The following is a 16146-nucleotide window of genomic DNA, read 5'->3' on the forward strand; positions in this document are numbered from 1 at the left end:
AAAATATTATGAAAAAATAAAAATAATGGTTGACGTCAAAAAAATAAAATACATAACTCATAGTAAGATTTTTAGGAAGATGACAGGGAAAATGACTTCCGTGTCCTTCTCTATGTTTAAATGAAAGATATATATGATAAATAATGATCTTTCCATTTTTCCTTCGAACCCATGAACTATAGGAATGACAAAAACAGTAGCAAACCATTACACTACGTAGTTTATTGGTATTCCTATTAAAAAGAAGGTATATATTCATATATAGCTATAAAAGTGCTAAAACTAAGTCCCGATTAATTTCCGTGTAATCTCCGATTAATTGATTCGGCGCTAGGTCCGGGTCGAGCGTTACGCCTAGCGTAACTTTGAACAAGGATTATGTTATTACACGTTGGATAGGCTGTGTGTCTTTGAGAGTCTCCCCTCATTTCCAGATATTTCATGTAACAAATATGGCAAGACTAAAGAAAATTGGACTAGCCCATGACACTTTTTTTTGTGCAGGCCTATTTTCATTGGCCCATTACAATTACTGCGATAATCAAGAGATGGGAATGTTGACGAGTCATAGACCTTTGTCTACGCATGGGAAAGGGATGGGGAGTGTGAATGTGCCATGAGCTCCTGACGTTCTAGGGTGTTGGATCTCCATTGCCTATGGTCATTCACTTTATCCCCCAATCTTAGTTTTGCATAGTGTGGTCCTCTCATTTCTTTTGGCTTGCCATGCTTGTGCATTAAGAGAAGCTTGTTGTTTTGTCTGCCAATTTATATCTCAAAAGGAAACAAGTAGTACACAAGCTTCTGGAGAATCATGTCATGGGGACTTCGGTAGCAGAACATTTATTGACTTAAATGCCACCCACAAAGTTGGTCTAACCTCAGCATGTGAACCTATTCAAGTTTGTTCTTTCTTATTCCAATTCTCTTAGATTCTCTCCTTGTCCTACTTCTTAATAATGTTAAGGAACATGTTATGTGTCTTTGTATTAGAAACTTGAAGGATGAAGATACAGTGTGAAGTGTGTGAAAAAGCTGAAGCAGAAGTACTTTGCTGTTCAGATGAAGCTGCTCTTTGCAAGCCATGTGACATTACGGTTCATGAAGCTAATAAACTTTTCCAGAGGCATCACCGAGTTCCTCTACAGAAACCTTCATCCACCACATCATCTACAGCTCCTCTATGTGATATTTGCAAGGTTTGTTTCCATCATCTCTGTTAACACTCGCAGAGGTGTTTTACCAATTGACTCGAACACATATAAATATGTAGGAGAGAAAAGGGTACTTCTTCTGCTTAGATGACAGAGCATTGCTCTGTAATGACTGTGATGGAGCCATTCACATTTGCAACTCCCACCAAAGATTTCTACTTTCTGGAGTCCAAGCTTCTGATCAGTCTTTGACTAAAAGCTCCGGATGCAGCACTAATCTTAGCTCCGAAACTTACCAGATTCAGTCAAAAGCTTCTTTGAATAGTCAATATTCCAGTGAGGAGAATGAAGCCGGAAACTCAGGTGAGACAGACAAGACTCCTTCTGTCATCTTAAGTCCTTAAAGATACACAAAATCATGGATGGTCCATTCATGTTTGTAGACTAAGTGACAAACTACTGGATATTGATGTCTAATAATAACAGTTTATGTAATGAAGTCTATATAGGTACATAGTTATACATATGTTATATGCATATATTATTCCATTGAGTAATCATATTTGTGGTTTATCCGAGCAAATATAAAACATGACTTCAAACTTAAATGGAAAATCATATTTTAAATCTTGAAAGTGACACACAAACGTATTTTAAATTTTGAACTTTCAAATTATCACTTGTAACCGTCAAACAAACAACATTAACATATCAAACTTGAAATTTTATTTTACACTAAAAATTTTTTTATTTTCCTGCATTTCGCTCAATCATTGAGTCTATTATGTTATTTAGAACATGTGGTTCCAGAGAGAAACCAGGTGGCTGCGCTCATTGCGACCAGTGTCACTAGAGATCACCGGTATCAATCTTATGTTGCTAGGGGTGGCCCCTTTTGGCTTCAATCCATAATCAACAAGGAGGCAACAGGGGTTTGAGGCTTTGAATAGGCTCCTTTTCCTTTTGTAACATCTCTGTGTATGCAGGAGTACCTATTGGTATCTCTATTCTTGCTCTCCTTTTCAGTTTCGACTTTATTCTTCCTCCCAATCCTCTAGTTTGAGGTGTGTGTTTGTTTTTGGAGGTTTTGTTCTTTTGAATTATTAATACAATCAGCGTCAAAAAAAAAGAACTGAAGTTGTGGAGATATGACTACATAAATAGCAAAGACATCAAACTTTTTACAGTAAAAATTCGATTCAATTAAATTATTATTTGTAATTTATTTTTATTAAATTTCTAAATTAAAAATAAAACGTAACAAAACTATGATTATAAATTTAGATTTTTTTATTAAAAATTTTAAACTACAAAACTAACAAAAATATATTAAATATTTGATTTTAAATATTTTTTGGAAAACATAAGATTTCACTATATAAAATCAGAATATATATATATATATATATATATATATATATATATAATAAAAATCATATCAAGAATTCAAACCATAAGAAATATATAGTTAGATTTGTAATTATAATGAACAAAAAATCTTTTTCCATGCAAATTTGCAAAAGAATTGTGAGACACAAATTAACCTTGCAAATTTTCTAGGTAAATGGTGAATGTGGACATGGTGAACGTGGATGCCATCCTAAGTCTCTCGCAAATTTGCTAGAAAATTAGGTGCCCCTAAATATTTTCATCGCAAATCCCTCGTACAATTACAATAGAATTGCGAGAAAGTTGTTTAAGTGTCTCATAATTCCCTAGAAAATTTGAGAGAAGTTTGGGTGATAACTTTTTAAATGCTTAGAAAATGAAATTTATTTGCCAGAAATTTATAAATTACATATATAAAATAAAAAATAAATACTAATAAAATTATAATTTAAAATATATATTTTAATAGAAATAAATTAAAATAAAGTAAAAGAAGTTTTAAATTCATTACAAACACATTAAAATAAACAGAAGTTATAAAATAAGATAGAAAAAAAAGTAACTTCTTCAGAATCGTTGTTGCGGCTTGAGAGTGTTCCTAGAAAGCAACAATAGAGGTCTGAAGAATTGTTGCCACGGTCAAATCTTTTGTAGCCAGATAATAACAGACATCGCAACTTCTCGATCTTATCATCATGACTCTCAACCGAGCATCATGGCTTTCGAGCCGACTGTTTTGTGCACAAATCAAATGACCTCATTCCTCGATGATCATCTTCAACTTCAGAAACGTCAGAACAAAAAGAAGCGGGAGTGGATGCTAAAGATTTGCTTATGAAACCTACTTCGTACATTCGTCACTTTTTAAAGAGAGTAAACTATATAATAAAATTCAAAATTTTAAATTTAAATTGATTTAAAAATTTAACATTGAGAAATAAAATTCATTGTAACATGATGAATCTGGTTCCATCAAGACTGAGGAAGAAATGAAGGTTCACATTTGATAAACGTTGGTGCACTAAACCAAAAGTCGTGGAAGTGGTTTGTAAGGGTTGGAATGTTAATTATAGAGGGAACATAGGCTCTGTTTCCGTAAGAATTAAGTCATGTCGCAAAGAAATGTCGTACTGGAAGAAAACAGTGAATGTAAAATCAAGTGAACCAATCCGGAAGCTGTGTCAAACTCTAGAGATTGAGGGGCAGAAACAGTATCCAGACTTGCAGCTGCTGGCTGCTCTGAGAATGGAGCTTGAGAAGGCTTGTCAAGAAGAGGAGTCCTTTTGGAAGCAGAAATGTAAAAACACATGGCTGCAGGTTGGGGATAAAAATACCAGTCTTTCATGGCTGGGTGAAAACGAGGAGAATGAAAAACAGAATTCAGTCGCTTTTGGATGGCACGGGGGTTAAACATTTTGATGAAGATCACAAAGGAGAGATCTCGGTGCAGTACTTCCAAGATCTTTTTCATTCCTCTGGCTCTCAAAGTGCAGACCTGTTGCTTGAAGGAATGCAAACAAGATTCACAAACAGAATGTACAACAGCCTTTCGAAGCCGGTGACAGATGCTGAAATTAAACATGCAGTCAAAGCTATCAAAAGCGACAGTGCACCGGGGATAGATGGCATGACAGGTCAGTTATTTCAAAGATACCGGAGCATCACGGGTGCACAAGTGACCAAGGAGGTGAAAGAGTTCTTTGAGTCTGGAGTGATGCCGACAGACTGGAACCATACTCAACAATGCTTGTTACCAAAGGTGCCCAATGCAAAACAAATGAAGGATCTGAGACCAATTAGTCTTTTCTCGGTGGTGTATAAAATCATCTTGAAAGTGTTGAGCAACAGGCTAAAGGGTATCCTACCTCGGATTTTCTCTCCGACCCAAGGAGCCTTTGTTGCAGGTCGGTTGACTTCAGATAATCTTCTAACAGCGCATGAGATGATTCATGGTCTCAAGACGAACCCCAACTGTAGAGGAGATTATATAGCTATAAAGACAAATATTTCTAAAGCTTATGACAAAGTGGAGTGGGATTTCTTGGAGACTTTGTTCGCAAAGTTGGGGTTTGCTGGGCGTTGGATTGAGTGGGTAATGAGCTGCGTTCGGTCAGTCTCATAAACGGTCCTCTTGAATGAAAAATCATTTGGACATATCACTCCTGAGAGAGGTATAAGACAGGGAGATCCCCTCTCCCCGTTCTTGTTTATTCTTTGCGCTGAAGCTCTTGTACATGTGATGGACAGAGCAGAACAAAATGGGTCACTTACAGGCATGAAGTTGACGAGGAACTGCCCTTCTGTTCAGCATTTTCTTTTTGCAGATGACAGTATGTTCCCATGTAAAGCCAGTTTATGTGAATGTACTGAGTTAATAAGATGCTTGAAGCTGCATGAAGACTCCTCGGATCAGGTTATAAACTTCCAGAAGTCAGCGATCTCGTTTGGTGCTAATATTGATCCGGTTATGAGGAGGTTGTTGGCTGAGATTCTACAGATTGAAAACAAAGGTGGCAATGGGAACTACTTGGGTTTACTTGAATGCTTCTTGGGTTCAAAACATAAACTGCTTGCTTTCATTGGTGAGAAACTTAACGAGAGATTACGAGGTTGGTTTGCCAAAAAGCTTTCCCATGGAGGAAAGGAGGTGCTCCTCAATTCTATTGCTATGGTGCTCCCGGTGTACGCGATGTCATGTTTCCGCTTGACTAAACACCATTGCCAAAAGATTATGAGTGAAATGGCCAGCTTCTGGTGGGCTGAAGATGGTGACAAAAAGAAGATTCATTGGATTGCTTGGAAAAATATATGTGTACCAAAGGACAAAGGTGACTTGGGTTTCAGGGATATAGAAGATTTCAACCAAGGTCTATTGGCAAAACAAGCATGGAAGCTGCATAATGAGCCTAATAGCTTACTGATGAGGGTCTACAGAGGTCGCTATTACTCTGCATCGAGCTTCTTGGAATGTGGTAAGGGCTAAGTATCTTGGTTGGCAGAGATCTATCGAGGAAAGGACTAGTTAAATCCATTGGAGATGGGAAAAATACCTACGTATGGTCTGATAAATGGATACTCTATGATGTTCCTCGAAGACCTGTGAATAAACAAATTTCTATGGATGTAAATTTGCGGGTTTCAGAGCTGATAGGAGATGATGGGAAATGGAAAATAGATACACTGGAGGAACTATTCCCACCAAATGAAGTTCAACGTATCAAGCAGATCATACTGGGTAACATGGATGACAAGGAGATTTGGGCCTTTAATAAGGCTGGAGACTACTCAGTTAAAAGTGGATGTTCGCTGCTAAGGAAACTAGCTGAGAATGCGGGAGAAGAAGGTATGGTGCATGATCAGGCTATGATTGAGCTGAAGAAACAAATATGGAGAATGAGAACTATCCCCAAGATTCGAACGTTTGTATGGCGTGCAGCATCGGGGGCCCTAGCGGTAGCAGAACGTCTTACGGCCCATGGCATGCCTGTGGAGATGACATGTATGTTATGCCACCAAGGGATAGAGACAATTGAGCATGTTCTGTTTCAGTGCACAAAGGCACAAGAGCTCTGGAGTGAGTTTGATCTAACCTCGGGCCATTCCTTTCATGCTGGTACACTCACAGAGTTGTTGAATGAATGTATGCGGCTTATGAAGGATGAAAAGATAGAACATACAAGAAGAAGAGCGATCCCCTGGATGCTATGGACGATATGGAAAAATAGAAATAGCTTAATCTATGCTGAATTTCAAGTATCTCACTCTCTCTTGGTATAAACAGCGTTAGAAGAAGAAACATTATGGCATGAGTTGAATAGAGTAGAGAGCAGTGGCATTACAATGCCTAATGACCTAGGGGTGCCAAAGTAGTGGACTCCACCAACGCCTGGACTTGTGAAGTGCAACTTTCAATACGAGCTGGAGGAATAATAGATACCACTCAAGAGGAGTTTGGATCACAAGGGATCATATGGGAGCAGTGGGTATGCACGCAAGAGACGCTTTTGCTCCATCACCGGATAAATTATCGGCCGAAATTGAATGTTTACTATGGGTCCTTCGTAGTCTGAGAGATTTGCGGCTAGAAGAAGTTATTATAGGTACAGACTCTTCGAGCTTATTGGAAGCTATAAAGAACCCGTCACGTTGGCCACGGTACAGAGGGTTTCTTAGCCACATTGCTGCAGTTTGCACTGAATTTGAAGTGATTGCCTTTGAAGTGGAATCAAGTGAGTCCAATCAGGTGGCGAGAAAGATAGCTAAGAGTGTTCTGCGAGATGGACAGTTCCAGTCTTACCTGCAATGGGAGGACCATTGTGGTTACCTGATCTCATCCGAACTGAGGTTACAATCGTTAGTTCTTATACCGTTCCCTTAGGGTGAGCTAATGTAGGCCTTGGTTTTTGTTGATGCTTTTATTGTTGGCTTGGGCCGTTTGATTCTGATTTGCAGTTTGTAAACTTGACTTTGGATTCCAATTCTTTGAGTTAAAAAAAAAAACATGTACCTCATAATATACTCCGTTGGGGTGAGGCCGCCAAATACGGTTCTCTAGGGATCATCACTAGCAGAATGAGATAACTTCTCTAATCCAGAAGTCACTGAGCGGTGAGATTTGTCAGCGTCAACGAAATATCCATCATGGTTCCATTTTGTCTGCTCGAGAACCCAAGACAAGTCGGGAATAAAACACCCAGTTGCCCCATGGTTCCCTTTAGTCTGCTTTTACAGGTTGCAAAGCAATACATGTTATTCTTTACTAACAAGTCGATACCATCCTCAATCAACTTTTGACTGCATAGATCCCTAAAAATGGCTCCAATCCCTATAAATTTCATCATTAAACAAAAATATTATTAGTATTTAAATTGAAAATTAATATATATATATATATATATATCATTTTTAAAAGTAAATTTTAAATTTATTATCATCTTTTGCTTCATGGACATGTGTTGGTAATAGCTTTGCCATATAAACGGTAAGAGTTGCTGCATTAATATGTGACAATCTTGGCTCTTTATACCATAAAATTTCTGGTGTTGCTCTTTGCATCTTCAAAACATCGACACCAGTGTTTTTAAAACCGGACTGGCTAGTGAACCTGAAATTTTTTTGGGTCATGAGTCATTGTGGTTCGACCGGGTTTGAACCGGGTTCGATCGGGTTTGACTGGATTAAACTGAATTTAATGATATTTTATAAACATTATGCATATTATTATAAAATAGATCATATATATCAAATAAAATGTTTAAATAGCCATAATGTTTAGAAAAACTTAAAATAACAATTAATATTTAACAAAAATAATAAAATAATTTAATAGTTCAAATATAAAATCAATATGAAAAGCATATTTAAACTTTATTCCCAGATATTATCACTTTATATCTTCGTCACCTTTTTAAGAAATTATATACACATAATGTAAAATTTATATTTTAAAATAAAAATTTCACAAATGTAAATGTTACAATTATTAAAGTCTTCAAAACAAGTGATTATAAAATAAAATTTAAACAATGTGAGAAGTAGACAAAAACAATATCTTCACGTGAATATTAAACATTGTGAATCTTGTAATTTATAAGTTGTAGGACATCAAAAGAAAAAGACAAGAGGCGACTTTATTAATTTTTAATATATCATATTTTTACTTAAAAAGGAAGAAAAATTAATTGTTTCATTAATAAAATTTTGGTTTATATACAGACCAGGTTTGGCCGGTTCATTGGGTCGGCGGTTCCCGGGTTTTTAGTGGTTCGATAGGAGTTTTTAACCGGTTCAATTTTAGTTGGGTTTTGGCATTAACCCGACCCGAGTTATTATCGGTTCATGGTTCAACCCGGCCCGACCACTAGTTTGGTTCGGGTTTAAAAACACTGATCGACACATATCAATCTGTGATATTTACGATAAAATTGTGTTTACACTTTTTCTTGACATTTAAAATTGTGCACAACGTTCTCAAAAATATTCATTTGTGTGTACGTCAAATCAAGGTTGTGCCTTAAAGACGATCTTTTCAATCTGGAAGCTCCCAAACTATGCTTTTTGTGCCAATTATGAGATGTTGTATATTCATCCAGCAAGTTAGCTGGACTGTGCCAATCTCCCCCAACTTTACATATCTCTTGAATATAATAATACTCAAACTGCTCTAACAAATCAGTTTTTGATTGATATGCAGGTCGATGAACATACACTACCTTGTTTTTCCTAAACAACTTTTTGTTCTAACGATATGTATGAAGTGGTAGATGAAGCATATGGTGCCAATCAAACCAGAATGATTTCCTCCCTTTATTCAGCTGAAAACATATGATCTATCCAGAAAATATGGACATGATAACCTTACATGCGTAGTACACTTAATACATATGCGAGAAAGTCACTAAATGGTCCACATAAGAACGCATGCATATTGAATTTCTGCTTCTGCGAGTAGTCGAACATCCGTGCACCGCAATACCACAACTGTTTCAGCTCACAAAACAGAGGTTACATAAATACTTTAAGTGCTCACTTTGGATGTTCCGGACCAGGCACGAGAACGCTTATGAACAAAAATTCTTTTGCATGCACATTTACATAAGGAGTTTGTATGCCTTCAAGATGACAAGCCATCAAAAATATTGTCTCCCAGACATAACAAATGAAATAAATCCATCAGTGCATAGGCCAAACGTTTCAATACTCACTCGAAAAGTCGGTATGTTTGAAAGTGTTTCCATAACTTAGCATCTGAGATGTGTAACCTCTCCATCTTCTATCGAATGTTGGTCATGCCAACACATTTACGTGGACGTCATTTACGAGTGATACAAACGCTTTAATGTATCTATTGATTGACAAGTATCACATACGTTCACATTTCCTTCTTATGATTTTATGATATCCCGGCTTTCCAGAAAATTGGCATTCTTACAAGGTTCTCATAATTTTTCCAAAAAATAATGCAATTGTTAACACATCTATATTATTAAAGTTGAAGTACACATTGAGATTGTTTTGCAATATGGATAGTAGTTAAAAAAATAGTATTGTTTGAAAACATGGATAGCAGTAAGTTGGGAAAAAAATAATGGGCTTATGCTACTAAAAAATTAAAAGTCCATTACATTATATTAAAAGGTAATGGGTCTATGTTATTTGATATATATATTCAAATCAAAATAATAATTTAAAATTGATATATATCAAAAATTCATTCAAAAATATACATATATTCAAAATTTGATTTTTACTAACATATTTTCCAATAACTATTATAAAAATGTTTTCGATATATATAATAAAAATACAATACAAAGCCCAATTTCAAACACCGACTTAAATTATGATTTTTCTATTTCACATTAAATTTTAAAATATAATATATGTGATTATTTATATGATTGTATGTATAAAATATTATTAATTATAAGAAAACTTATTTGGTACGTAAGAATATGATTAATTATATGATAACACATATTTTGTAACCTATGATGACACATATAAGATATATATAATAGTGATTAGGGGTGGGCGTTCGGGTTCATTTTCGGGTCTTTTTGGGATTTTGTGTTCAGTTCAGATCTTTGAGGATTTGGTTCGGATTTGGATAACCAATTTAAATATGTTTGGTTTAAATATTTGGATAGAGAATTAATAATTATTTAAGTATTTTTAGAGTTTTGAGTATTTTTTAACTACTTAAAGATATTTACGTTTGATTATTTGTATATATTTTCAAGCATTTATGTGAACATAAAAGTATCATATATATTCTGGATGTTTTTATATATATTAAATCTAAAAATAATTTATATATATATAAGTATATAAATCTATTTTGGATACCCAAAATATTTCAGTTCGGATCGTATTAGGTTTCAGTTCTTCAAATACCAAAATTTTGAATAATTTGGATATTTAATCAATTCCGGTTCGGATTTAGTACTACTTATTCGGATTGGGATTGGTTCGATTCTTCGAATTTGATTTTTTTGCCCAATCCTAAATAGTGACATAAAAATCAAATAGCATCATATTTTTTTAAAAAATACACCCGCATAGGCGTGCGGGTAAAAATCTAGTACATCAATTATATTAGATGGTATACCAAGACCCACAACTAACCTCTGAATTTCATAATAATTTACAACAACAATATTACCAGTAGGTAAATACTCATTAATTAGTTCAGCCTACGAATCCATGCACTTCAAAAAGCCTAACTACCAAAAATAGGGCCTGGTATATGAAATCATTACCTTCACTGAATGTACAGCCACAATCCGCCTTCGCCTTGCCTTTCTCGTCATAATTTTTGAAGCTCGTCATACCACCAATGCGAATTTACAACCATGTTTCTCCAATGTCTGCAACAAATCCAAAATTGTTCATTTGCCAAAGAGATAGGGTTCATCGTCTTTTATTGACAAATTTCCAAAAAAAAATTATTTAGTTAACCACAATTAATGCTCTCCAAACCAACGAGTCATTTTTACCCATTCCTCCAGCGTAGAACAAATGTTTCCCGGGCAAAGAAGAATGCATATGCGCAAGTTTGTTGGGCAATTTCGCAAGTTTGTTGGGCAAATTGGCCAACAATATAAACCCAAATGCCGTAAAATCTTTTTTTTTTTAAATGTTAAAACAGTCAAACAAATATTCTCTTTCTTATTAAGTCTCCCATTTTGCCAATTTAAACTTGATGTTGCCCATTTTGCCAATTATAACTTAAAAAGTCCAATTCTCTAACTTTCCCAAATTTTGAAACCAAAAACAAAATTGAACAAATAATAAAATGACAAGTGTTTAAGTGGTTCGAGTATTTCTAATAGTCTCTCGTTAAAGAGAAGACCTTGACATCTTTCTTTTTTACTGCTTTCTCTTTCATGCTTTTGATTAATTTATAATATTTATTGTTTAAAATACTGATTTGGTATTTGAGTACTACCACTGCTAGTGCTCTAAATTATAAATCAGCTGATGGAAAAATATATATTTTAATATCAAAACATCGTTCTATTTTTTAATGGAAAGTCAAACAGGATAAAACAAATAAAAACAAATTTCTATGAAAAGAATAAACATTCATAGCTAAATGATCAACACTTGAACGCATGAAAGCGAGTCTAGCAAATTTATTGAGCTCGGTTGAGAAGTTATGCCATGATTCTAGATGTTATGGATATCCTTTTGACACTCAGTTGCAAAGGCTTGAACTTATATTCTTACGGATGCCAATATGTTTCATAGAATAAACATAAATATAAAAATACGGATGATGAAACACATCTGCTTGGATCGTTTCCATGGACGCGGAGAATTGCAGGGTTGTCTTCTTCTTTTTTTTAAATGATTGTTAAATTATATTTACCAAAAAAAACTGTCCATCATAAGCTGAGATGCTAGCTAGGGTCTAACAACAGTTTTACAATCTTGTGCCAAACCAAAATTGTAGAAGACCTTCGTGTTTCTTGTTGTCCGTAGACCTCAGTAGAACAAGGCGATTCGTCACATTTTAATCCAACTGTTTGTGTAGAACTTGAGCAGAGCGGGAAGCTTCACGGTGAAGCCGATTAATTCGTTCACTCCAAATCATGCGGATGGCAGCCTGCAGAGCATACCTAAAACACACCTTCGACTTGAAATCAAGCTGCATGACCGAGACAGACTGAATAATCTCATTCCAGAACATAGTGCGACTCCCTTGAAGTATACCCAGCGTGAGGTTGCGCCAAGCCCATGAAGTGTACTCACAGGAGAAAAACAGATGGTTTCAAGATTCAGCCGAGTTATTACAAAGCACACAGTGAGTTGGTGCGTCGCAGGGTTATCTTCTTGCTATGCTTATTAGTTTTGTCAATGTACGTGGTTGGCACAAACCAATAGACTTTTTTGAATCGTTTTGATTCGTTCTTTGACATCTTGATTGTCAACTTCATAACCAAAGAACAAAAAAAACACAAGAAATGGACTTGATGCTTACGTTTGATATATGTAACCCTCAAATATTTTGCTGACAGTTTCTAAAAGAGGTTTTTGAACAAAAGTGTAAGGATTTGATAATGCAATCGTGTAAACCCTATACATTAGGTCGTCTATTTATCTCAATTCAAGGGTTTCGTGTTGATTAGCAGTAAAATGAGAACCCTAACTCTTGTTGAACTTAAGCGACTCTAGGCTTCGGGTTGAGCTCCGTCTCCATACTTATTGGTATTTTGGGGGTTGAAGCATCGCCGCCAAACTTGCGAACGAGGATCTTGAAACACGGAAGCAACACAAGGTACAGCGCAATAAAGAAGAATGGAGTTGCTAAAAGCCACCCTAGTAACTGCAGTAACGAATAAACCAAAGGACTAACAAATCAAAGACTTATCTTTCAAACCATATATGACTAGGCTAGGGGACTGCAACACGGCAGATTTTATAATGCTGGAAACACGCTTCAAGCCTAGGCAAATGCTCAATGTCGCCTTTGGTATCCGAGGCGCCTTCATTGATCCCTACACAAGAAAACATTAGGTGAGCTATCTTTATTGATCCCTAAACCATTTTAGGACATGGTTGCAAACTTGGAAAAAATTTACTGGATTATATATTAACGTGTAATTAAAATTTTAAAATGCAAAATATACCTTTTTGGAGGCATGAGAGCAGCTTGAGGCATTACAGAGCGAGCTGCTATGTGAAATTGCGTAGCCTCACTATGTTAGGCGATGAATGAGACTGCTTGCCTCATCTTGAAACACAAGATAACGGTAAGAGAAAAGAGAGAGTCTCATTGTAGCTACTTACCGCATTACCAATGCTTAAAAAGACTTGCTGGGAGGCTTGACCAGTGAAAACCTTCTTCAGGGCATCTGATGTCAAAGGAAAATGAGGTCCACCTGTGACTTTCTCACCAAGTCTTAGGAAAGGCACCACGAGGCTTTAAGTTAAAGATAAACCAAAATCAAAGTCAGGAACAGAGAGTTGATGATATGAAAAGAATCAAAAGGATGTGTGTGTATAAAGGTTATACGCAAGTTCTGCTGGAGTGGCAATGATGTTAGCCAACATCACGGTAGGAGCATGACAAGCAGATCCAAGAAACGCAATAGCTACTCCACATAGAAACACAGGAACACCGCATATGGGAAATATCCCCAAGGTAATACCGAGTGCGGCAGAGAAAGCAAGCTGCTTCGGCTCAGTGCCTCTATAAGAAAATTGAAAAATTTAAACAAAATCAAACTCAGATTATTACAAGTTACAGCCATCATCATTTAGTAGCTACAATGAAGAAACCAACATAGGTCACGTTTTAATTTAAGACTCAGTTATCTTGGAGGAGAATCTAAATAAACAAATATCAGATCCCATATATAGTCAGAGATGTGATGATAGAAAACGCGTAAAGAGAGAGAGAAGACAAACCTACGCAAGATCTGGAGGAGAGGATCAGTGATTTTCATATTGAACCATGCTTTCAATCTACCTTTTGATAAACCCATCACGATTCTACCAAATCTTAACGAAAGTTTTCCCCAGAGAGAGAGAGAGAGAGAGAGAGAGAGAGAGAGAGAGAGAGAGAGAGAGAGATTCAGAGATGAACGTGGAATCGGCTTTTGCCTCCGTTGGTATTTTCAAAAGCGGGTCCGGGTAATCGGTCTACTATTGACTTCCAAATAAGGCCCCCATAATATTTAATATTCCGAAATTTAGGCCGATGATAGATTTATTATTTTGAAAGTTTTTTTTTTTGAGCAACTTGAAAGTTATGCAGTGTGTGACCCATCAAAATTTTGATTATCCCTTTATACTAACTAAATCACATATACTAAATCACAACTCACTTAACGAATTAAAATTTGACATTTGGCAAAACTTTTCAAAAAAAAATTAATAAACACAAAAAAATCATGTTTTTGATTCTTAATATTTATATAATTAAAAAAAAAAACTAAATTCTTAAATTTTCTCACAATATCTCATCCCACGTTCAAAAATTTTGGTTTACAGTTTCAAACTGTTTTATCCTTTATAAAATTTCATTTACTAATTTATTTCCTCTTTGCTCTTTTCACTCTCTCTTTTTCATTGTCGTCCTCGTTGTGTAATCCTTTTGTTTTTGTTAAGATTTTGACGGTATACAGAAGAACTGTTAATATTTATTGTTTCTGTTGTGTACTTTGAAGATTGAAGATGAAACTTGAATCAGAGCTTCATTGTTCAAAAGAATGTGAAATAGAAACTTTATTATCAGCGACAGCAACCAAGATAACGAAGTATGTTCTTCACTTATGGCTTTAATGCATTTATCCTTCTCAAAACGCTTTCATTTACTTTCAAAGAAAAAAATTATATAACTCTAACTCCATCATGCATTTAACAAAAAAAATACATAGACTTTGTATGAGAGAGAGACTTACTTAGAAATCCACACTAACCAAGAGGGATTCATGTTCCCATTCAGAAGGGCCCAACTTTTAAAATTTGTGGTTATTTTCTTCAACTTCACAATCAATAGTATTAATATTAAGTATTTACGTATCTGTTTTGTGGCTTATGTTTATTGGGTTACTTGTGTGGCTTTGCATCAATTTTAAAACGTACACTCTTGATATTGGATGATCTAGGATGTTTGTCAAAAGTTATACCTTATTTTAAGATATAAAGATTGAGAAAAACAAGTATTCATGACACACCTTTCATACACATGAAACCATCACAACAATACTATAATATCACGTGTGACATTTTAAAATTTTAAATCTACTTCAGTTTTATGACGTGAATTGATCATCATATATTAATTTTATGTTAAAGTAGCTGATTATCCTAGAAGAAGTCATTTTATTTCATTTGATAGGGGGTTAACAATTCCTTTATATGTCTTATATACTAAATCACAGTCACCTAACGAATCAAAATTTGACTTTTGGCAAAAAATTTCAAAAAAAATAATAATAATAACACAACGAAATCATGTTTTCGATTCTTAATCTGTATCTAATAAAAAAAAATCCTAAATTTTCTCACAACATCTCATCCCACGTTCAAAAGTTTTGGTTTACAATATCAAACTGTTTTTATCCTTTATAAAACTCCATTAACTAATTTATTTCTTCTTTGCTCATTTCACTCTCTCTTCTTCATTGTCATCCTAATTATAATCATTTTGTTTTTGTTAAGATTTTGACTGATACAGAAGAACTGTACAGATTTATAACTGTTAATATGTATTGTTTTTGTTGTGTATCTTGAAGATTGAAGATGAAACTTGAATCAGAGCTTCATTCTTCAAAAGAATGAGAAATAGAAACTTCATCATCAGCTACATCAACTAAGGTAACAAAATAAGTTCATCGCTTGTGGCTTTAATGCATCTATCCCTCTCAAAACGCTTTCATTTACTTTCAAAAAAAAAATTATATAACAATGACTTCATCATTCATTTAACAAACAAAAAAAAAATATATATATATATATATATATTTATATATATATTTATATATATGTTTTGTATAAGAGAGATTTACTTAGAAATCCACACTAGCTAAGAGGGATTCATGATCCCATTCAGAAGAGCCCAACTTTCTAAACTTGAGGTTATTTTTTTCAA

General features: G+C 34.9%; 3 protein-coding genes across 8 annotated transcripts; 2 read left to right on the forward strand and 1 right to left on the reverse strand.

The window, feature by feature from the left end:
- Positions 1-528: 528 nt before the first annotated feature.
- Positions 529-2347, forward strand: LOC106359689 (B-box zinc finger protein 23). Of its 3 annotated transcripts, XM_048740854.1 has the most exons (4): positions 529-902; positions 994-1199; positions 1274-1517; positions 1950-2347. In XM_048740854.1, exons 2-4 carry the CDS (start codon positions 1005-1007, stop codon positions 2090-2092), a joined length of 582 nt encoding a protein of 193 aa, XP_048596811.1. In that variant the 5' UTR covers positions 529-902; positions 994-1004; the 3' UTR covers positions 2093-2347. The 3 variants fall into 3 exon arrangements, with proteins under 3 accessions (XP_048596811.1, XP_048596810.1, XP_013654798.2); XM_048740853.1 differs by lacking the exon at positions 529-902 and having other exon boundaries at positions 913-1199; XM_013799344.3 differs by lacking the exons at positions 529-902; positions 1950-2347 and having other exon boundaries at positions 917-1199; positions 1274-1693.
- Positions 2348-3665: 1318 nt separating this feature from the next.
- LOC125578115 lies at positions 3666-6413 on the forward strand. The gene is made up of 5 exons (XM_048740410.1): positions 3666-3840; positions 4037-4652; positions 4791-5515; positions 5686-6183; positions 6325-6413. Exons 1-5 carry the CDS (start codon positions 3666-3668, stop codon positions 6411-6413), a joined length of 2103 nt encoding a protein of 700 aa, XP_048596367.1.
- Positions 6414-12512: 6099 nt separating this feature from the next.
- On the reverse strand, positions 12513-14643 carry LOC106359690. 4 transcript variants are annotated; one of them, XM_048740856.1, is made up of 5 exons: positions 13959-14636; positions 13564-13740; positions 13338-13470; positions 13178-13223; positions 12657-13045 (listed from the first exon to the last, which is right to left on the reverse strand). In XM_048740856.1, exons 1-4 carry the CDS (start codon positions 14033-14035, stop codon positions 13209-13211), a joined length of 402 nt encoding a protein of 133 aa, XP_048596813.1. In that variant the 5' UTR covers positions 14036-14636; the 3' UTR covers positions 12657-13045; positions 13178-13208. The 4 variants fall into 4 exon arrangements, 3 of the variants coding, with proteins under 3 accessions (XP_048596812.1, XP_048596813.1, XP_048596814.1); XM_048740857.1 differs by having other exon boundaries at positions 13178-13220; positions 13959-14633; XM_048740855.1 differs by lacking the exon at positions 13178-13223 and having other exon boundaries at positions 12513-12873; positions 13959-14643.
- Between the last annotated feature and the right edge of the window lie 1503 nt (positions 14644-16146).

The sequence above is a fragment of the Brassica napus genome, chromosome A9, assembly GCF_020379485.1.
Source record: "Brassica napus cultivar Da-Ae chromosome A9, Da-Ae, whole genome shotgun sequence".
Taxonomy (NCBI): domain Eukaryota; kingdom Viridiplantae; phylum Streptophyta; class Magnoliopsida; order Brassicales; family Brassicaceae; genus Brassica; species Brassica napus.

What these genes read in the sequence shown, in the direction of transcription:
- LOC106359690 (XM_048740855.1), bottom strand. Translation starts at nt 14,035, where the DNA reads ATGGGTTTATCAAAAGGTAGATTGAAAGCATGGTTCAATATGAAAATC. An exon ending in CTCCTCCAGATCTTGCGTAG is followed by an intron (nt 13,741 to 13,958) that starts GTTTGTCTTCTC and finishes ATTTTCTTATAG; the next exon opens with AGGCACTGAGCCGAAGCAGC. An exon ending in TTTTAAGCATTGGTAATGCG is followed by an intron (nt 12,874 to 13,337) that starts GTAAGTAGCTAC and finishes TCGTTACTGCAG; the next exon opens with TTACTAGGGTGGCTTTTAGC.
- LOC125578115 (XM_048740410.1), top strand. Translation starts at nt 3,666, where the DNA reads ATGTCGTACTGGAAGAAAACAGTGAATGTAAAATCAAGTGAACCAATC. An exon ending in TGGGTAATGAGCTGCGTTCG is followed by an intron (nt 4,653 to 4,790) that starts GTCAGTCTCATA and finishes TGTGATGGACAG; the next exon opens with AGCAGAACAAAATGGGTCAC. An exon ending in ATCGAGCTTCTTGGAATGTG is followed by an intron (nt 5,516 to 5,685) that starts GTAAGGGCTAAG and finishes TGCGGGTTTCAG; the next exon opens with AGCTGATAGGAGATGATGGG.
- LOC106359689 (XM_048740854.1), top strand. Translation starts at nt 1,005, where the DNA reads ATGAAGATACAGTGTGAAGTGTGTGAAAAAGCTGAAGCAGAAGTACTT. An exon ending in CTCTATGTGATATTTGCAAG is followed by an intron (nt 1,200 to 1,273) that starts GTTTGTTTCCAT and finishes ATAAATATGTAG; the next exon opens with GAGAGAAAAGGGTACTTCTT. An exon ending in GAATGAAGCCGGAAACTCAG is followed by an intron (nt 1,518 to 1,949) that starts GTGAGACAGACA and finishes TATGTTATTTAG; the next exon opens with AACATGTGGTTCCAGAGAGA.